This window comes from Chroicocephalus ridibundus, chromosome 7 (genome assembly GCF_963924245.1).
Source record: "Chroicocephalus ridibundus chromosome 7, bChrRid1.1, whole genome shotgun sequence".
Lineage (NCBI taxonomy): Eukaryota > Metazoa > Chordata > Aves > Charadriiformes > Laridae > Chroicocephalus > Chroicocephalus ridibundus.
Genome location: NC_086290.1, coordinates 22987851 through 23005450, shown reverse-complemented (window position 1 = coordinate 23005450; position 17600 = coordinate 22987851). Strand labels below are relative to the sequence as shown.

General features: G+C 41.6%; 1 protein-coding gene across 7 annotated transcripts in view; it reads right to left on the bottom strand.

The window, feature by feature from the left end:
* Positions 1-17600, bottom strand: part of DIP2A (disco interacting protein 2 homolog A) — a 130677-nt gene that overhangs the window by 90162 nt on the left and 22915 nt on the right. For 6 of the 7 annotated variants that reach the window (XR_010072097.1, XR_010072099.1, XR_010072098.1 and 3 more), the window contains exon 2: positions 445-516. Coding sequence is in view for 3 of the 7 variants with exons in the window: in XM_063342379.1 (XP_063198449.1) it covers positions 445-516 (72 nt within the window). In the remaining 4 variants the exon portion in view is untranslated. Of the gene's footprint in view, positions 1-444; positions 517-7018; positions 7562-17600 lie in introns of those variants that run through there. The other variant, XM_063342382.1, reaches the window with a different exon arrangement.

The window sequence follows — 17600 nt, the reverse complement described above, 5'->3', positions numbered from 1 at the left end:
ATTTAAGATAAAGTCTGATAGTAACCAGCTTAAGAAGTAATAGTTATAACAAAAAGTCAGTATTTTGAAGAAACTGGGGATGGGAGGGGGGATGAGGAGGCAGAGGGCATGTGCACAAAAGCCCACTAAAGAATGAAAGCGATGACCAGTGAGTGTTTTCATTTAATGAAACTGGCCAACTTGCTTTCAGGAATAACTTTAAGATAACTTCAAAAATGAGTAAAGTCTTGGATGCAGTTCTTAAACTAATGTTTGCTGACAAAAATGTTACCATTTAACATTTCACGTGAAGTGTAAAAAAAAAACATTTCAGACTTTTCTCTTGTTTTGAACTTCTCTATAATAGCCATTTTCCAACACTGGTTAAATGCCGTGTCAATGAAATAATCTACTTTTTCGTTACATATTTAGCACAAAAGTTGTCAGTTATATGCAGTCTCTTACCTTGAATGAGTGGTATGTACCGTGCTAACAGCTTCGCTCTTTTCTTTTCATATCCTTTCTGAGTTATGTCTCCTAAAGAAATGAAGAAATAAATTAATATTGCTTTGAAGAGTTTTTAAAGAAGCTTTCTCATTTTCATGATACCTACCATTAAACTTACTAATTTTGAATCAGTCACATTAGCAACAAAGACCTGGGTATGTCAGAGAAATTCATGGCCACGTACATACTACCCATGCAGCACTATTTGTGAACATACGACAATGAGTGTCTCAGAGCTATACAACAGAAGAAAACTGGTTTTGTCCGCAGCACCTGTGTTGAACCTGGTTCTAGAGATATTCACCATAATGGAGAACGCAGCACAAAATATCTGCAGCGTAACAGAAGCCAATGAAGCTGACAAGCCTGCCTCTGCACTGTTCTGGGGCATAAGAAATGATCAACATACTAAGGCTTGAAAGAACATTCTCTAGCACACCTGTGCAGTCGCTTCCAAACCCTAGACCACGTTGCCCACTCTGCACCGTGCAGCACAACAGTCTCCGCTTTCAAATCCGAGGAAGTGATAATCTCCTTCTAACACTAGTTTTTATTCACAGTTGTCATCCAATATCCGGTTTTAAAGCTTATTGCAGCCTCCACTGATAAACATGACGTCTTTTCACACAGACTAGAATGAAAGGAAAACTTCTACAGAAACTCAAAGTAAGTTTTTGAGACATTTCAGAATACGTACTTCCATGATTCTACCAACAGGACGAAGCGGCTTCATGCAAAACCAGCAGTAAGCTTACTATAAAAAAAAATAAATTCAAATCCCACCAAAATTGTACAAACTTTGTCCATTTTCTAGATCTCAGCACAGACATGAAAACAGCGATCTTCAATAACTTCAAACCACTCCCACCTCCCAAAATTCACACTTGCTTAAAGACAGTGAGATATTATGCAGTTCCACTAACAAAGTGGACTTTTATCCCTCCACACTTGGAAAACGTTTCACATCAGCATGAAATATAACCAAGATTATCTGATATTTTTGAAGACATACCTAAGTAGAAGGTGAATTTTAGAAATGTAGGCAAATAATTAGCTTGACTTTAGTTAGCACAAAAAAGTAAAATTCTACATTTAGATTTTTGCTTCAAGCTCATTCATCCAGCAACATATTGGTGAAAGAGCATATAAAAGAAAACTACGGAGAAGAAAAAAAAAAAAAAAGGCATGAATTACATATATATGGATACCTACCTATGGATAGCCTACCTCTGACCATTTGCATTCTGCCAAACCTGAAACATTTCTGCATCCTATTCACACAAGAAATCAAAACTTAATGTCTGGAAACCGTAAGAGGAATAAAAAAAAAAAAAATATTTAAAAAATTCAGTGAGTCCTAGCACACTTGTTGCTTGAATGGATTTAGGTATTGCATTAGGTATTTAGGTTCTCTCTAAGGCCTCTCTGACCTCAGTCATCACCTGTGCAGTAAGAGCTGACAACATGTCCCAGACCTGGGACTTTGCTGGGTATCTGTCTTTATCCTTACCCAAGTTTTCTGCAAGCAACCAGCAGAATCCAGAGTTATGAAGGTAATCCAGAGAAAGACAGAGCATGATTTACATAGGATTCATTCCCTTTGAACACGAGGCTATAAAATTATATAAAAGATTATATTTTACTAGTAACAGTCAGTTTTAATTCATCCAGTCAAGTGGCATGGCTTGGGTATGCAGAAGCAAAAACTCCTCCTCAGTCAGATTTTCAACAGAAAAGTTCTTACTCTGTATTTTAAAATGTTTCTCAGGTATTTTCCCTAACACATAAGGGTTAGATCTCTTTTTTTTTATTTAATATTAGAATCATAGAACATGTTGGGTTGGAAGGGACCTTTAAAGGCCATCTAGTCCAACCCCCCTGCAGTAAGCAGGGACATCTTCCACTAGACCAGGTTGCTCAGAGCCTCATCCAGCCTGGCCTTGAACATCTCCAGGGATGGGGCCTCCACCACCTCTCTGGGCAACCTGTGCCAGTGTTTCACCACCCTTGTTGTAAAGAACTTCATCCTAATGTCTGAGCAAAACGTACCCTGCTCTAGTTTAAAACCATTGTCCCTCAGCCTATCGCTACATGCCCTTGCAAACAGCTTTCTTGTAGGCCTCCTTCCGGTACTGGTAGGCCACCATAAGGTCTCCCCAGAGCCTTCTCTCCTCCATGCTGAACAACCACAACTCTCTCAGCCTGTCCTCATAGGAGAGGTGCTCCAGCTCTCCGATCGTCCTCGTGGCCCTCCTCTGGACCCACTCCAACAGGTCCATGTCCTTCTTGTGCTGAGGGCTCCAGAGCTGGACACAGTACTCCAGGTGGGGTCTCACGAGAGCAGAGTAGAGGGGAAGAATCACCTCCCTCGACCTGCTGGCCAGGCTTCTTTTGATGCAGCCCAGGATGTGGTTGGCACCACAGTCCTTTTCCGCAGGGCTGCTCTCTATCACATCCCCTGGCCTGTATTGATAATGAGGGTTGTCCCAACCCAAGCAGGACCTTGCACTTGGCTTTGTTGAACTTCATAAGGTTTGCTCAGGACCACCTCTCCAGCTTGACCAGGTCCCTCTGGATGACATCCTGTTCCTCAGACATGTCAACCACACCACTCAGCTTGGTGTCATCGGCAAACTTGCTGAGGGTGCACTTGATCCCACTGTCTAAATCATTGATGAAGATACTGAACACAGGGACACCACTTGTGACCCCTCTTCATCTGGACATCGAGCCATTGACCACTACCCTCTGGATGCGACCATCCAGCCAGTTCCTTATCCACCAAACAGTCCACCCATCAAATACGTATCTCTCCAACTTAGAGGGAAGGATGTTGTGGGGGACCGTGTCAAAGGCCTTGCAGAAGTCCAGATAGATGATATCCATTGCTCTTCCCTTGTCCACTGATGCAGTCACTCCATCATAGAAGGACACTAGGTTGGTCAGGCAGGACTTGCCCCTGGTGAAACCATGCTGGCTGTCTCAAATCACCTCCCTGTCCTCCATGTACCTTAGCATAGCTTCTAGGAGGATCTGGTCCATGACCTTCCCAGGCACAGGGGTGAGGCTGACAGGGCAGTAGTTCCCGGGGTCCTCCTTTCTACCCTTTTTAAAAATGAGTGCAATGTTTCCCTTTTTCCAGTCGCCAAGGACTTCACCTGACTTCCTTTTCAAATAACATGGAGAGTGGCTTGGCAACTACATCAGCCAATTCCCTCAGGACTCTGGGGTGCATCTCATCAGGCCCCATAGACTTATGTATGCTCAGGTTCCTCAGGTGATCATGAGCCTTGTCTTCACTTGCAGTGGGAGGGACTTTGTCCCCAGGTCCCCTTCTTGCAGTCCTTCAACTCGGGAGGCATGAGGAGAGAGGCTGGCAGTGAAGACTGAGGCAAAAAAGTTGTTGAGATCCTCACCCTTCTCATCGTCTGTTGTTACCAGTTTGCCATTCTTGGTCATCAGAGGGGGTATGCTTTCTTTAACCTTCCTTTTCTGGTTGACATACCAGTAGAAGCCCTTCTTGTTATTCTTAGCATCCCGTGCCAAGTTCAGCTCCAGCCACGCTTTGGCTTTCCTGACCTCATCCCTACATAACTGGGCAATCTCTTCCCAGGATACCTGATCCTGCTTGAACTGCCTGTGCTGTTCCTTCTTGCCTTTAAGTTTGACCAGCAGGTTCAGTATCATATCCCCTCAAGTAGGCATGTCTATTTCCTGTCTTAGGAAGTTATCATCAAGGCACTCCTGGAACCTCCTGGATTGTCTACAGCTCACTGTGTTATTTTTCCAGCAGATGTCGGGGTGGTTGAAATCCCCCAGGCACGATGAGAGCCTCAAGTGTGATACCTCCTGTAGCCGGAGTAAGAAGTCTTCATCAGTAGGCTCCCCCTGATCAGGCAGCCTGTAGTAGACACCAACCACAAGGTTCTCCTTGTTGCCTGAGTCTCTAATTCCAACCCATAAGCTTTTGACTTCCTCATGGCTATTCTCCAGGGACATCTCTTCACAGTCTATCCATTCCTTAACACAGAGGGCAACACCCCTACCCCTCCCTTCCTTGCCTGTCCCTTCTGAGCCGCTTGTAGCCATCAATAGCAATGCTCCAGTTATAGGATTCGTCCCACCAGTTTTCAGTAATGGCCACTATGTCATAGCTTTCCAGCTACACCGTAGCTTCCAGCTCCTCCTGTTTGTTGCCCATGCTGCATGCATTCGTGTAGAGGCACTTCAGCTGGGCTGCTGGCTGTGTCACCTTCTTAGAGGAGCATCTCTTGAGGTGTTTCACAGGTGTTTCCCTGGACTACCTCAGAAGCCCCTGGCTCGTCTCCATAAGACTTTGACTGTGATGCAGTGTCCCCAGCATGCCTGGAGGCAACAGGCTGAAGGCCCTTGCTAGCGCCCCATCCCTCTAACCCTGATGTGTTAATCCCACAGCTTGTCACAGACAAGCCTGATATTATTATCCCCCTCCCCCTTCACATCTAGTTTAAAGCCCTGTCGATTGGCCCCACAATCTCTTGGGCAAAGACCCTCTTTCCCCTTTGAGAAAGGTGTCTCCCGTTTGATGCCAGCAAGCCTGGTGCCATGTAGGCCATCCCATTGTCAAGAAAAACCAAAATTCTGGTGGTGACACCAGCCACGGAGCCATGTATTAATAGACTGGATCCATCTGTTCCTTCCAGTGTCACTGCCTGCAACTGTAAGGAGTGAGGAAAAAATAACCTGTGCCCCAGATTCCCTAACCAACCTTCCCAAGGCCCTGAAGTCCCCTTTGATTGCTCTTGGACTACAAGTCACAGCTTCCTCACCACCTACATGGAAGATCAATAATGGGTAATAAATAGTCTGAGGGCTGTATTGAGCTAGGAAGTTTCCTGGTGATGTCCTTAACCTGGGCTCCAGGAAGACAGTAGACTTCCTATGAGGAAGGTCTACCTGGCATATTGGACCCTCTGTTCCCCTCAGAAGGGAGTCACCCACAACTATAACCCTTCTTTTCTTCCTTGTGGATGTGGTAGTGACACAGGTGGTACGCCTTTCTGACTGTGGAGACATCTCTGGTGTAGACCGCCCATCATTCGCATCCTCTTTGACTGGCCTTCCTCAAGCAGAATCTCATATCTGTTGTTCAGAGGTATTGGGGCGGGGGGACAAAGTGGGCAAAGAGGGAGTTCACCTGCTGCCCCAACCATGAACTTGTCTCACTCTTTTCATTTAGGCTTCTGCCTGATAGGGGCAGGATACAGGGGCCCCTTGATTCTGATTACTTTCTGATAGGTGCTCCCGTTTCTGTTTCAAGGAGGGCAAGAGCCTGGCTCCACCAGTCTATTTCTTCTTCAGCCTCCCTAATGCTCCTTAACCTTTCAACTTCCTCTCACAGCTCTGCTACCAGGCTGAGCAGATTGTTCACCTGTTCACAATGCACACAGCAGTCCTCATAGCTGCTGCCTGTTACCAGTGAAAGGCTCTGGCACTCCCTGCAGCCTGTGACCTGGTCTGCTGTGTATTTCTCTGGGAGCTCTGTCTGGGTTCCCACATGCATTCTGGCTAAGGTTGAGAGCACTACCTTCTGCCAGGTGAAAACCATAGCTAACCTCCTTCCAAGAGGGTGATGACTGCCCTTGTAGTGGTGCTCCCAGGTGATGCCCACTTGCTGCTTGCTTACTCAGCGCACAGTGACCTGGTCACTATGCTCCTGAAAGCCTTTTATGAGAGGGGAGAAGTGGTCCCAGCAAGTACGCCTTGTTTAGGAGTACACCTTGTTGAGATCTGCTGCCAGGGGTGCCGGCTCCACCCACGCCTCCACAGCAGCCCATCCACCTCCCACTAGACCAGGTTGCTCAAAGCCCCATCCAGCCTGGCCTTGAACACTTCCAGGGATGGGGCAGCCACAGCTTCTCTGGGCAACCTCTTCCAGTGCCTCACCACCCTCACAGTAAAGAATTTCTTCCTAATATCTAATCTAAATTTCCTCTCTTTCAGTTTAAAACCGTCACCTCTCCTCCAGTCCTGTCCTATCACTACAATCCTGGAGTGCTTCAATCATTGCAGGTATTTTAAACTACAACCAAGCAGAATTTATCAGTTTTCAGTCATAAACCTGTGTAAATATTGCACATAAAACTGGGACACAAGACAAATTCTTTGGTTACCATTTTTCTTGAGCAAAAATTTTTTTAGCAGAACAAATATAGAGAAATATAATTTATATATATATGTTTTATATATATCAAAACAAGAATGAAATCAAAACCAAACAAAAACCACAAATGCCCAAGCAGATTTGTGTGTCTGGGAACAGCTGATCAAAATGACAAATTACACTCTTTCAGAAAGTAATTTCTACAAAGAAAGAAAAAAGGATACCAAAAAGACGTATCATTTTCAGTAACGGAGGAAAAAAACTAAAACAGAAAAGAAGCACCAGCAGAAAGAGCAGTTTATCTTAAAACATTAGTAATTTCTAAGACTAAAGTAATCTCAGCAAATGCTTTAAGTGACAAATGCTGTATGTAACATAAATTTGACATACCATAGCTTCAGTGAGGTCAGTAATTTTCACAGCTTCATAAGTTATTCAAGTAATCCTTAAATCAAATCTCTTCACAGATCAGCTACCTTGCCAGGTATCACTCAGTTGACAAGGTATGCCATGGAAGCAGCAGACTGGGTTGAAGAGAGTCTCTCATTTAAACCAGAATATCTCAAACTTTGGCATCTCACTGCTTTTGGAAATTCTTTGATTTTGCTGGACCGCTGTCTTCAAGAATTTTCCTTGAGTTGGGTTAAAAAAAGTCCAAAGTCAAAAGCATCTCTGACAACTTTTGCAGCCCCAGGGGCAGGTCAGACTTCTTCGTTCCTTCCTCAAAAGCTTGGGGGTGGATTCCTCCTGATAACTGCTCCTCACCCCCCTCACACTCAGAGCCATCATTTAGGGTTCTTTGTGATCCCTCACCTCTTCCAAAGAAGAGCCGCTTAGTCACATCTGGCATGTTGGGGCCACAGCTGCTGTCATTCAGCCTCGGTTTCTCCCTACTTATTAGATTACACAAAAGCAATATGAGGTTCCTCAGTTTCAGCAAATCCGCTGGGAAGCTGGACAAAGCTAGACACTGCGTCAAGCTCTTAGTTCTCTGCCTGGAACATATGACATACTACAAAATACGTCAGAGCCTCCAAGAAAATTAATCTAGACAGAGGTGAAAGCATTGGCATTTCTTAAGATGATCTATAAAAATTTTTTTCTTAATTAGTGCACAAAGAATCTGACATGCAGTTATCCCAGGTCTACCCAGGCATATTTTTATTTTACAATGTTAGCACTACAGCTAACAGAATCTTAATGCCAATTAACTAAATAAATATTACCTGCATTTTACTGGGTTTTCATTAATTATTTTTCATTGGCTATACGCTCACTGGGTTCAAAAGTGTCAACTAGCTTATTTTCAATTCTGAAAAAGTAGGTGAACACTTGAGTAAGTGCTTCAATGCTCTTCAAAACCACACAAATCGGTAACATGCACATGCCTTAATGCCAAGATACAGCTGCCATGCCTCATCGCAAAATCCTCATCCTGCAAAATCCTGACTTTGTAATCTCAAGTATTTTATGGTAGCTCTACCCATTGGATAACAATGCTTAGAAAAAGGTGGGTTTTTAACTAGGAATTGGGCATATGTGAGCTATATAGTTCGTAAATAAATACAGTGTGCCTAACAGAACATTATTTCCTTGATCACCACCAGAAAAGGACACCCACAACTGCAGCAGCTCTCCTCTCTAGTGCATGAAAATACAACAGGGCAGAGCACATCCAGTGCTCCAGCTCCTTTGTAGCTTTGGATCTCTGCACTGAGGAGTCCTTGAAGGCTTCTGATGGAGAAGGGAATATGAGCAGGATGCAGACAGACACTGAACAGCTCACAGAAAGGTGAGCTTGCTATGAAGCAAGTGACTTCTCCAGTCCTTAAGCAGCAGTTTGCACTTAAATTCTCACTGGGAGCAGCTGTAAGAAACCATGCACTACACCATGCTGGCAACAGGTGTTAAGAGTCTGTTGTGTTAACACTCCACAAGATGACTGTGCATACCATGGAGCTAGGCTCTGTGAGAGCCTAGTACCTGCTAACAATAAGGAAATGGTTCCAGGTCACCAATTTGCAGAGGTCAAGAACAGAGACGGTCACAATCTCAGGTATATCAACTATTAACAAATCACTGCAGAAACTTTTGCCAGTTCCTCCTGTTTAAAGTGAAAATCAAGGGTATGAACATTGGCTTCTGCCTGCAGAGGTAGTTCTTGGATGGTCTGAAAAGGTAGGCAAGTTGCCAGCCAAAACATAACTCAGAAGTCACCTGTGGAAAAATTTAAAGTAAGTTTCCAGTGTTTTCTGGGGATAGGTTGTCCCTGTATTTGAACAGTTGGTGGAGCTGGAAGAATCAATTCAGCAGTCATCATTTCTAATTCTACCTCTTAGACACACTTGGTAAGTATCTTCTTAGGTGAAACAACTCACCAAGCTTTATTTTGCATCATCCTAGAAGTATTATAAAAGGAACACTGCATTGCTATATGATTTTGACTCAAAGAAGTCTCAAAGACTCAAAGAAATGAAATTAAAAACAACAAAAAATTGTGAAAGAAATAATTACTCTGACATCTGTGATTTTTGTCCACTGTGAAAGCAAAAATAATCAAGGCCTTTCTAAGAACTATGATGAGAGTCAACAATAAGGAAAGCCAGTAACATTTGCTGTAACAGCTGGGGAATTGAAAGATGGTGCTGAGGAACACTGAACTATGCAGCCAGCAGAAGAAATGGCTCAGTTTCTCATGTTATTTGTCCTCCAGGGTAAATGATGTACCAACCAGTCCTGAGGGAATTGCTGATAATGGAAGCACACAGGAAGAGAAGAGAGACCTCACCAATACAAAGGCTGATGACAACAGAACCGTCAATGGATGGTTCGTCTTCCATGCTGAGAGGGCAAAGCTCTGAAACAACAGCTATTTGAGCATGAAGACCACAGAGAGTGAAAATTGAGAGAACATGACAGCAAGATACAGCTGTTTGTTCATCAAGGGGGAGATGCACAGCAGAAGCAACATGTAATTCCTGAAATGAATACTTGAGTCATCATGGTAAGTCTGATCTATATTCTCAGTCATATATGATAAAACTCAAGCAAAGTCACGTGTCCCTTGTTACCCAGCTTTCAAACTCCAAGGTATGTCATTAGTTACAGCACCCTGGTAGCCAATACCAGTTGTCGATATCCTGAGAAAGCATCGGGTGCAGTGCTGAGATACAGCAGGATGGTTGTATTTATACTTAAACTTGTAGTCACAAACAGGGCCTTGAAGAGGAGGAAGAGGAGGAACAATTCTCCTGGGTGCTGAACTCCCTCAGCGGGCATGGCCAGGCATCACAGGGCATCCTCGTGTTGAGGCACTGAAAAGCTGGTGAAAAGCCAAGGTCAGTACCTTACCAAACACCTGTTCTCCTGTTAACACCTGATACCAAAATAAAGACCAAGTCATGAAAAAGCCTACCAAGGTCATCGCTTAATTGAAATTAAAGTGTCAAAATCAAATATTACGAAGGTGCTTCCAAAGTCTAGCATTTTCTTTTGAAGACTGTGAAACCAGCACAATTGCAACCGCTAATAAAGGGGCTGATGAATGAGGCCTCAAGTAGCCAAGCCCACTGCACCATTAGTAGTGAAGAAGAAGTGTTCTGCTAAGCCTTCACTGTGGTATTGCTAAACTTATGGATGACGGGACAAACACCAGAGTTGTAAGATTATGATCTCATGTGCAGGAGTACTTACCACATGGGTGAGAAGTGCCACACTATCCAGCAAAGGAGGGCAAGGAAGAGACACTGGAAGGTCACAGTCCTCACTGGCATTAAAGGGCAGAGATGACAAAGTCTTACTGGCTTGGGGGGGTGGGGAGGAATCACCACCAAAACCTTACTATCCACACCAAGATTTGAAGACTTTTCCAGAATATCATCATACAGCTTACCTCACTGTTTAAATACACTTAAAGGCGTGACCTAGCACACGTTTGGAAAGACACATTCCCTTCAAAGCCTGCAGACATGTCTCATAAGAACATGGAATCTGACAGCTGTGAGTAGTTCTAGGTAGAAACATGACCTTGAGGAAGAATATGAACCAACGATCAAAATACAAATCCTTAAAGAGAAACTGTAGAAGTATTGGAATGGAAGGGTGAAGGTTAAGAAAACTTGCAGAAATTAAATACTCAAGAAAACTGGAAGTGGTTTAAGGGACATATTTTCTCAATATACACACCCATGACCTTCAAGCTGGGCTGCAAGGCATGCCATCAACAGATTCTGCCGAGTGACAGTTCACAATAATTCTTACTAACTCTCAAGTTTTAATCACCGCAAAAAATCTAAAACCAGAACAACTCTCCCAATCCTACTATTAGTGCCCATTGCAAGTTTTGGTTACCTGCTACACATTCTTCTCCCAGACACCACACTTCTTATGTAAATAAGCCAAAAGCCAAACTGATCAACAGGTGATAAAGGAGCTAGAAGATGAAAATCATTACTTGCAATTAAAGAAAGGGTTTTGGACCTCCAAACTATGCAGAACCCAACACTTGCTGTCATCCCTGAAATACAATCTCTGGTAGTCTGTGCTGTTTAAATTTGATAATCAAAGCGTTTTGGTAAAAAATAAAAAAAATAAATAAAATTCTTCCATAACTATCACTTACCACTGTCTAGAAATTAGCGCACTTAAACAAACCAGTCCCAAACCAGATCCACATCAACACAGCTCTTCTATAAACCATGGTGGGTTTTTTTTTTTCTCCTTTTTCTGCCAGCTGAGGAACCACCATTTTTTTCATGGACATAACAGAAGTTTACTGGATTCTTTCCCTAGTAGCTGAATTATTAATCAACACCATGTTGATAAACCAGCAGGACATCTCACAACTATCTGTAAATAAGTAATTTATTAAGTAGTCTTGGTTCTACATATATATATGAAATAAGTGACTGTATATAGATTGGTTATGCTGCTAAACTCAGTGGTTTGAGGGTTTTTTTGGTTAAGAGTGGTAAGTAGATCTGTTTCCAATTGTTTGCTCTTCTCTAAAACTCATGCTTTGCAATCATGGCTAAAATAAGCACTTTTAACTTGTCATTCTGGCATGCAATTTCTAGTGAAGAGTCCCATATTTTTTTCTCCTCTATACAACACACCTTCATTCCACGACTCATTCTATAGCACAGTATTTCAGCCACAGCTAAGCTTATGTTCACGTTGTCTTTGAAAAGCATAGAAAACTGCAGCTGCATGAGAAGCGGCTGAAGCTTTATCTTTAATATCCCGAAAAGAACACCTCCTTACATCTGTAAGTTTGCAAAGTATTCAAACAGCAGTCCTTTATCCTGAGTCACTGCTATTTTCTGAAGGGGTATTGATTGATGCCTTAATTTAGTTTGCATATGATGAACTGAGTGAAGTGTGAAAGTATCTTGATTATAAGTCTTACATGTTATACGAATCTGTTTAAAATGGAAATAAGTGACATCTGATCATTCCATATGGTGATGTGTTTGACTAATCTCTACTTCGAAGATCCTATTTTAAACATCCTGAGAGCATCAAGATACCTTTTATGCAGTACTGGAAGTGTAACACAACTTCACCAAAAACGTACGTTATTGGTAATTCCTAATTTGCAGCAGGATTTTCATCCCTTTGACAGAGTTTAAGTTATCAAAATACAAAACTTGCCTGCATGTAAAACTAGTAACATGGAGAAGATATAGACAACTACTCAAATCTACAGAGTTTCCTTAAACAAGGAAATCACTGAAATATCAAGTTCTAGAAACTAGACAAATATTGGCTAGCTAATTGCATGTATCCTAATGCCAGAACGGGAATTTTACCTATATGTTAGTAGCAGGAGACTAAGTTTTCCACTTTGTGCACAATTACTAATGGGACTACCTATTTCACAATACCATTAATTGCCTAGTGTGCTTTATCTTGGCCTAAATTTAGTCTGATCAAGCTATTAGGAGCTTTGCTATTGGAAAAGCAATACTAAGTGTTAGAATTAGAAAATTCTATTCTGACACATTTATATACCACCCTTTTCACCTCAAAGTTTCAAAGCAGTTTCTAGACAAAGGTACCATTTACATTTTACAAACGATAAAAAAAGCCAAGGTGAATGAAGTATGCAGTACAGCGAAGATGAGAAAAGTCTACACATTCCATGTCATTCTGTTCTGCACAAATCCACATTTGTAAACTGTGCACGTAAGCTGACAGGTGAGAGAGCAGCTCCTTTTTATATATTGAGCTCCCTGGCTTTAAGCCGTTATTTGCTTCATCTGCCAGGAGTCAGCGTTTGACAGGATAAAACAAGGTTAAATAATTGGATCACAAAGGCAACATGGCAAGTTTCCAGGCTCAGCTACCCCAATTAATGAATTGTTCTTATATTGCTTCAGTGAATCCTTAAGCTTATTCCACAGGGAGATAAGAAAAGCTCAAACTCTACCACTTCTAACCCATTAGGGCTCTCTGTAGAACATAGAAACAGACTGACAGATGCCAGCTACACACACATCTGCAGGCGTACCAATCTGACTCTGGCTCCTGCTCTTATAATTATTTAAAAATTAGTCCTGTTTTATATTAAGTTGAGATGTTTCCTTTCAATGAAACATACTCTTGTCTACTATTGCACCAGAAGGACAAATGAAGAACCATCTTCATTAAGCTTGTGTTAAATTATGGTTCGTAATTCCACAGCAGACACAAGCTTCAAAATACAACACCCCCTGCTCCACAACATCAGGCGTTTTTAAGTACGAAAACTCTTTTTGAAACACTCAATTGATATTTTCTGTAAAGTTGATTACAATCTTCACCCAGAGGTTATGAACAAAAGTTATCAAACCAGATACAACTTTCGTATCTCATTATTATGCAATCATGAATGTTGCCACCCCCTTTAACAAGCTGAGCAAAGCTATATGCAGGGGGTTGGGCAGGAAGGAGTGGTGGAAACCATGTTACACAGGGAATGCACTGTCTGCTTCCCACAAAAGCCAACAAAAGTAGTTGGAAAAAAAACCCCCCAAAACGGACTAGGAGTCTGTTCGTGTCGACTGTTCGTGTCGACGAACAGTATCTTTTAAAATCTGAGTTACAAGTATTTTCTGACACAGTTGAAAATTATTTTGGTAAAGTGTAGAAATGAAAAACTTTTGAAAGGGTGTTGTATGCACGCAACATGTCCCCCTTTTAAACACTATTAAGAAAACAGTATTTCAAAATAACTAAATTTTCAGTGTACTGCAGAGATGAATACATTCAGACGTTTTGCTTGTCACTTCCTAGATGCATCAGGGATACAATATGAAGTAGAATAATTATGCCTGGCAAGTAGTAATCAACCATTATAATGAATTAGGCCAGAACTAATTGTCTGAACCAAGTCATTTCAACCTGAAGCATGAACCGGGGAGGGAGGGGGAAGATGCTTTGTTGCTAGGTACAAAGACATTTCTTCTTCCTTCACTCGGTTGCATTGACAATTTCTACTGTCGTAACGTCCAGGAGAAGTCTCAAACCAAAGTCTATTCCATGGTTACCACAAAAGACTCCCTGAAAACTGCCCCCAAAGATGCAAATCTAGAAACAACCAGATACAGAAATGCGGGACCATCAAGAAAAAAAAATATTCAATAGTACTTTTTGCAACAACTTTAATACACATTCCTTTCCAATAATGCTATGAAGAGAAGTATTGGCTAGATAGAATTTTCTCTGTGTAATTCTGTTAAGACAACCAATCACAAACAAAATTCATATTTAACTTGTTAATAAATGCCTTGTATCGTTAAGTCATCCCTTGCTTTGAGGAATGTGTGTGTAAAAATAGAAGAGGATATATGCACCATTTAATGCTCTTTGAAGCTTTTAAGTTGTTGTAACTCCCTTTCTGATCTAAGGAACCCTTTTTTTTCCCTTCCACATCCTCCACACACTCATTATGTAAGGCACAGTGATTAATGAGCAAGATGAAGATATTTCAGACTATGAAACTTCTGTATCTTGTATGAAGAAGCTTATAGAGGAGACATCAGTTTGCTACCAATACCAGGGAAATTAGTTCCTCAAAAGTAAGATACTGACTTCTTTCCAAATGTCTTCATATCCTTAACTTGATGAACTCTCCTTAGAAAAAACACACACATACCTATTTTCTGATGAACTGGAGCTCTGCCCAAATAGCAAGAACAAAAAGTTGCCATTTCTGCCAAGTGCACTTTTTCCTCATTTACCTTCTTAGAAGAGCCGAAGGAAAGCCAAGTCTGTAGTCTTAGATGCTCAAGCCCACAACTAGCACCCTGTTTGAGGCTGAACGTAACACACTGCTACTGCTGAGGCAGTGGCTAACTAGTATATTTCCATAAAGTCAAGTTTGTTAAAAACAAAGTAGTCTAGTTGTAGAACACATCATTTTTATTACATTAAGTACTGAACGCAAGAAACTTTAATTGGCTGGACAAAGTATGTTAGAGAGAAAAAGTGAAACAACTCCATCAACAAAACAAAACCACCCTGTTTCTAGAATTTCACATGCAGCAATACCCATAATCAAAGGCTGCAATGTATCTGAAAAACACTCTTTTGCACTAAAATACCCTTAGTTACCAATGTAACAATGATACAAAGGACGTACAAAGTGACTTGTAGAAGGGATTCTAGTAGCACCACTACAGCAATAAATCTCCTTTCCAATGAGTGTCATCATCAATCATGCAGGAGGAAAAAAATTGCTGAATCTATTAAACCCATTTAATTCTACCAAAATATAGCTGTTGTCAAATTAATGCACTCTATAACAGTCTTTTTTGTGGAAAACTGAACAGTCAACAACTTAGAAAAAAAGCTTAGAATAAAACTTTTTTTGACCCTGATTCGTATTTACTGGAAGAGTTCCTCAACTATGTACACCTTTTCCTGTCTTTTCAGGAGTCCATTTCTTTAATTTCTGAAATAATTTAAAAATCTACATCTGTGGATAAGCCACTGAGTAGGCCTCTATCACTACTCAAACCATAGCATACACTGAACACACCGCCTGCTGAAAATAACTTTTTCCTGACAAATTGTCTTTCAGACAATTTCACTTAGAAGTGACCAGGAGCGCCAGCACAAGGGGTCAGCAATCCTCCATGAACAGCATTGAGGACTTTGTTGGAATAAATTGGCCCAATCAGGCTTTATAGCTATCATTTTAACCCAATATATTCCAAAGCACTGCCATGGGCTTAGCTGCTAAATTCCATCTTAGTTATTGGTGAAGACCTATTTCCTTACTTAGGACTGACCGAAACCGAACACTTACTTGGTAATTTTCTAATTGTAATATGAAGAGCAGGTCAGCCAATTTCACCTGTTTTTTATTCCAGTACATAACCAATTTTTGTTTTAACAACTCTGGTAACATTGTTATTTAATTTAACAACATGTAAAGCCCAGCCTTTGCAATAATAAAATTGAAAGGTTTTTTAATTTTATTTTATAGTTCAAAACTACTGATGCATAGACTTCAGAACAACAAGGCAAAGAACACCAAGACTTCAGGCAATTTACCTCATCAACATGACTAACTACTTGGCTATGTCTGAACAAACATTTGCTACTCATATGGTGTGCAAAGTCTAATTCACATCAACAATTCTGTGCTTTTTCTTTGATTCGAGCTATTTCTTTATTGGAGAAACATGTTCAGTGTAATCTAATCCACTTTTAGAAGCTGCAGATGAGTTCATTAAACTTCAAAAATAAAAATAACATAGTAAGAGCAAGGAATGGACTGGCAACTCCATTAGCCAGCCAGGAATTCAAAACTGGGAGGAAGAACCCCACAATAAACTGGAAAAACTGGAACAGTGTCCTGGTTTGAGCGACACAGGACTAATTTCTCTTCTAATGCTTGAGAAAACTGTACTTTTAGAAGACTCTAGTGTCCAAATTTTTAAACATATTTACTTCATAGCCAGCTAGGCTATGTGGGTTTCAAGGTCTCAGTGCTTTCAAGTTAGCCAGGTGCAGGGGATGTGGAAGAGCACGACCCAGGCACTCGTCCCAAGCTGGTCAACAGGATTATTTCATACCATGAACATTACATTCAATATAAATCAGAAAGCTTGCTGAGAAGTTTTCTCTCTTCTGGCTGCGATCCTGAGAACTTCTTGCCCCCATGCCTGACCCCTGAGCCCTTCCCTTCCTCCTGAATCTGCAGTGCTCGCAGTGTCCCACTTTTGCTGTCCACTGCTGGGAGTGCACCGCTTCTTACTCATAGAACTGGCTGAGTACAATCCTTGTATGTTTTATGTTGGTATTGGGATCAATATTGGTTCTTTAGTGTTATTAATGTTAATCATTTAGCCTTATTCTATTAAATCTGTTTACATTTCAACCTTCGGATTTCCTTCTTTTTCACCAGTTCCCCTTCCCAGGTGGGGAGCAGCCATCAGGTGATGGAGTAATTGTCTGAACAACAATAAATTGCAGTGGGTTCCTGAAACCATAACACCTGGGAACTTATATATCTACTACACCTGTCCCCTTCTGTTATGTACCTGCTGACTTTGAGGAGCCTCGCCTGCCTCTCCGTTTTCTTTTGCACCTTGCCCATGTCCATACCATACAGCTTTATCTACAGCCTATGCCAAACTTGGTGTGCATATTTTGTGCTGTTATTAATGCAAGTGTTGTTGAAAGGACATTTATATGTGCTGAAAATTATTTCTCTTCATTAAGAGGGTGGCTGAGGAGGCATGCAGCAGCACAACCGTTTTTCACCTTGGCAAGCAGGCAAAGGGAGGGGCTGCACAAGGCAGGACTGCAGCTGGAAGAGACAGGCCAGCCCCCCTGCAGCGCGCTCCAAATGACTGCTTCCGACACAACTCCGCACCAGCGCTAGCGCTCAGACCCCTTCAAAACCTGAGTCAGGTTAACCCAGGAAATAAAGTTGTTTTACAGAAGCAAGATTGTTTTATGGAAACAAATGGGAGGGGTG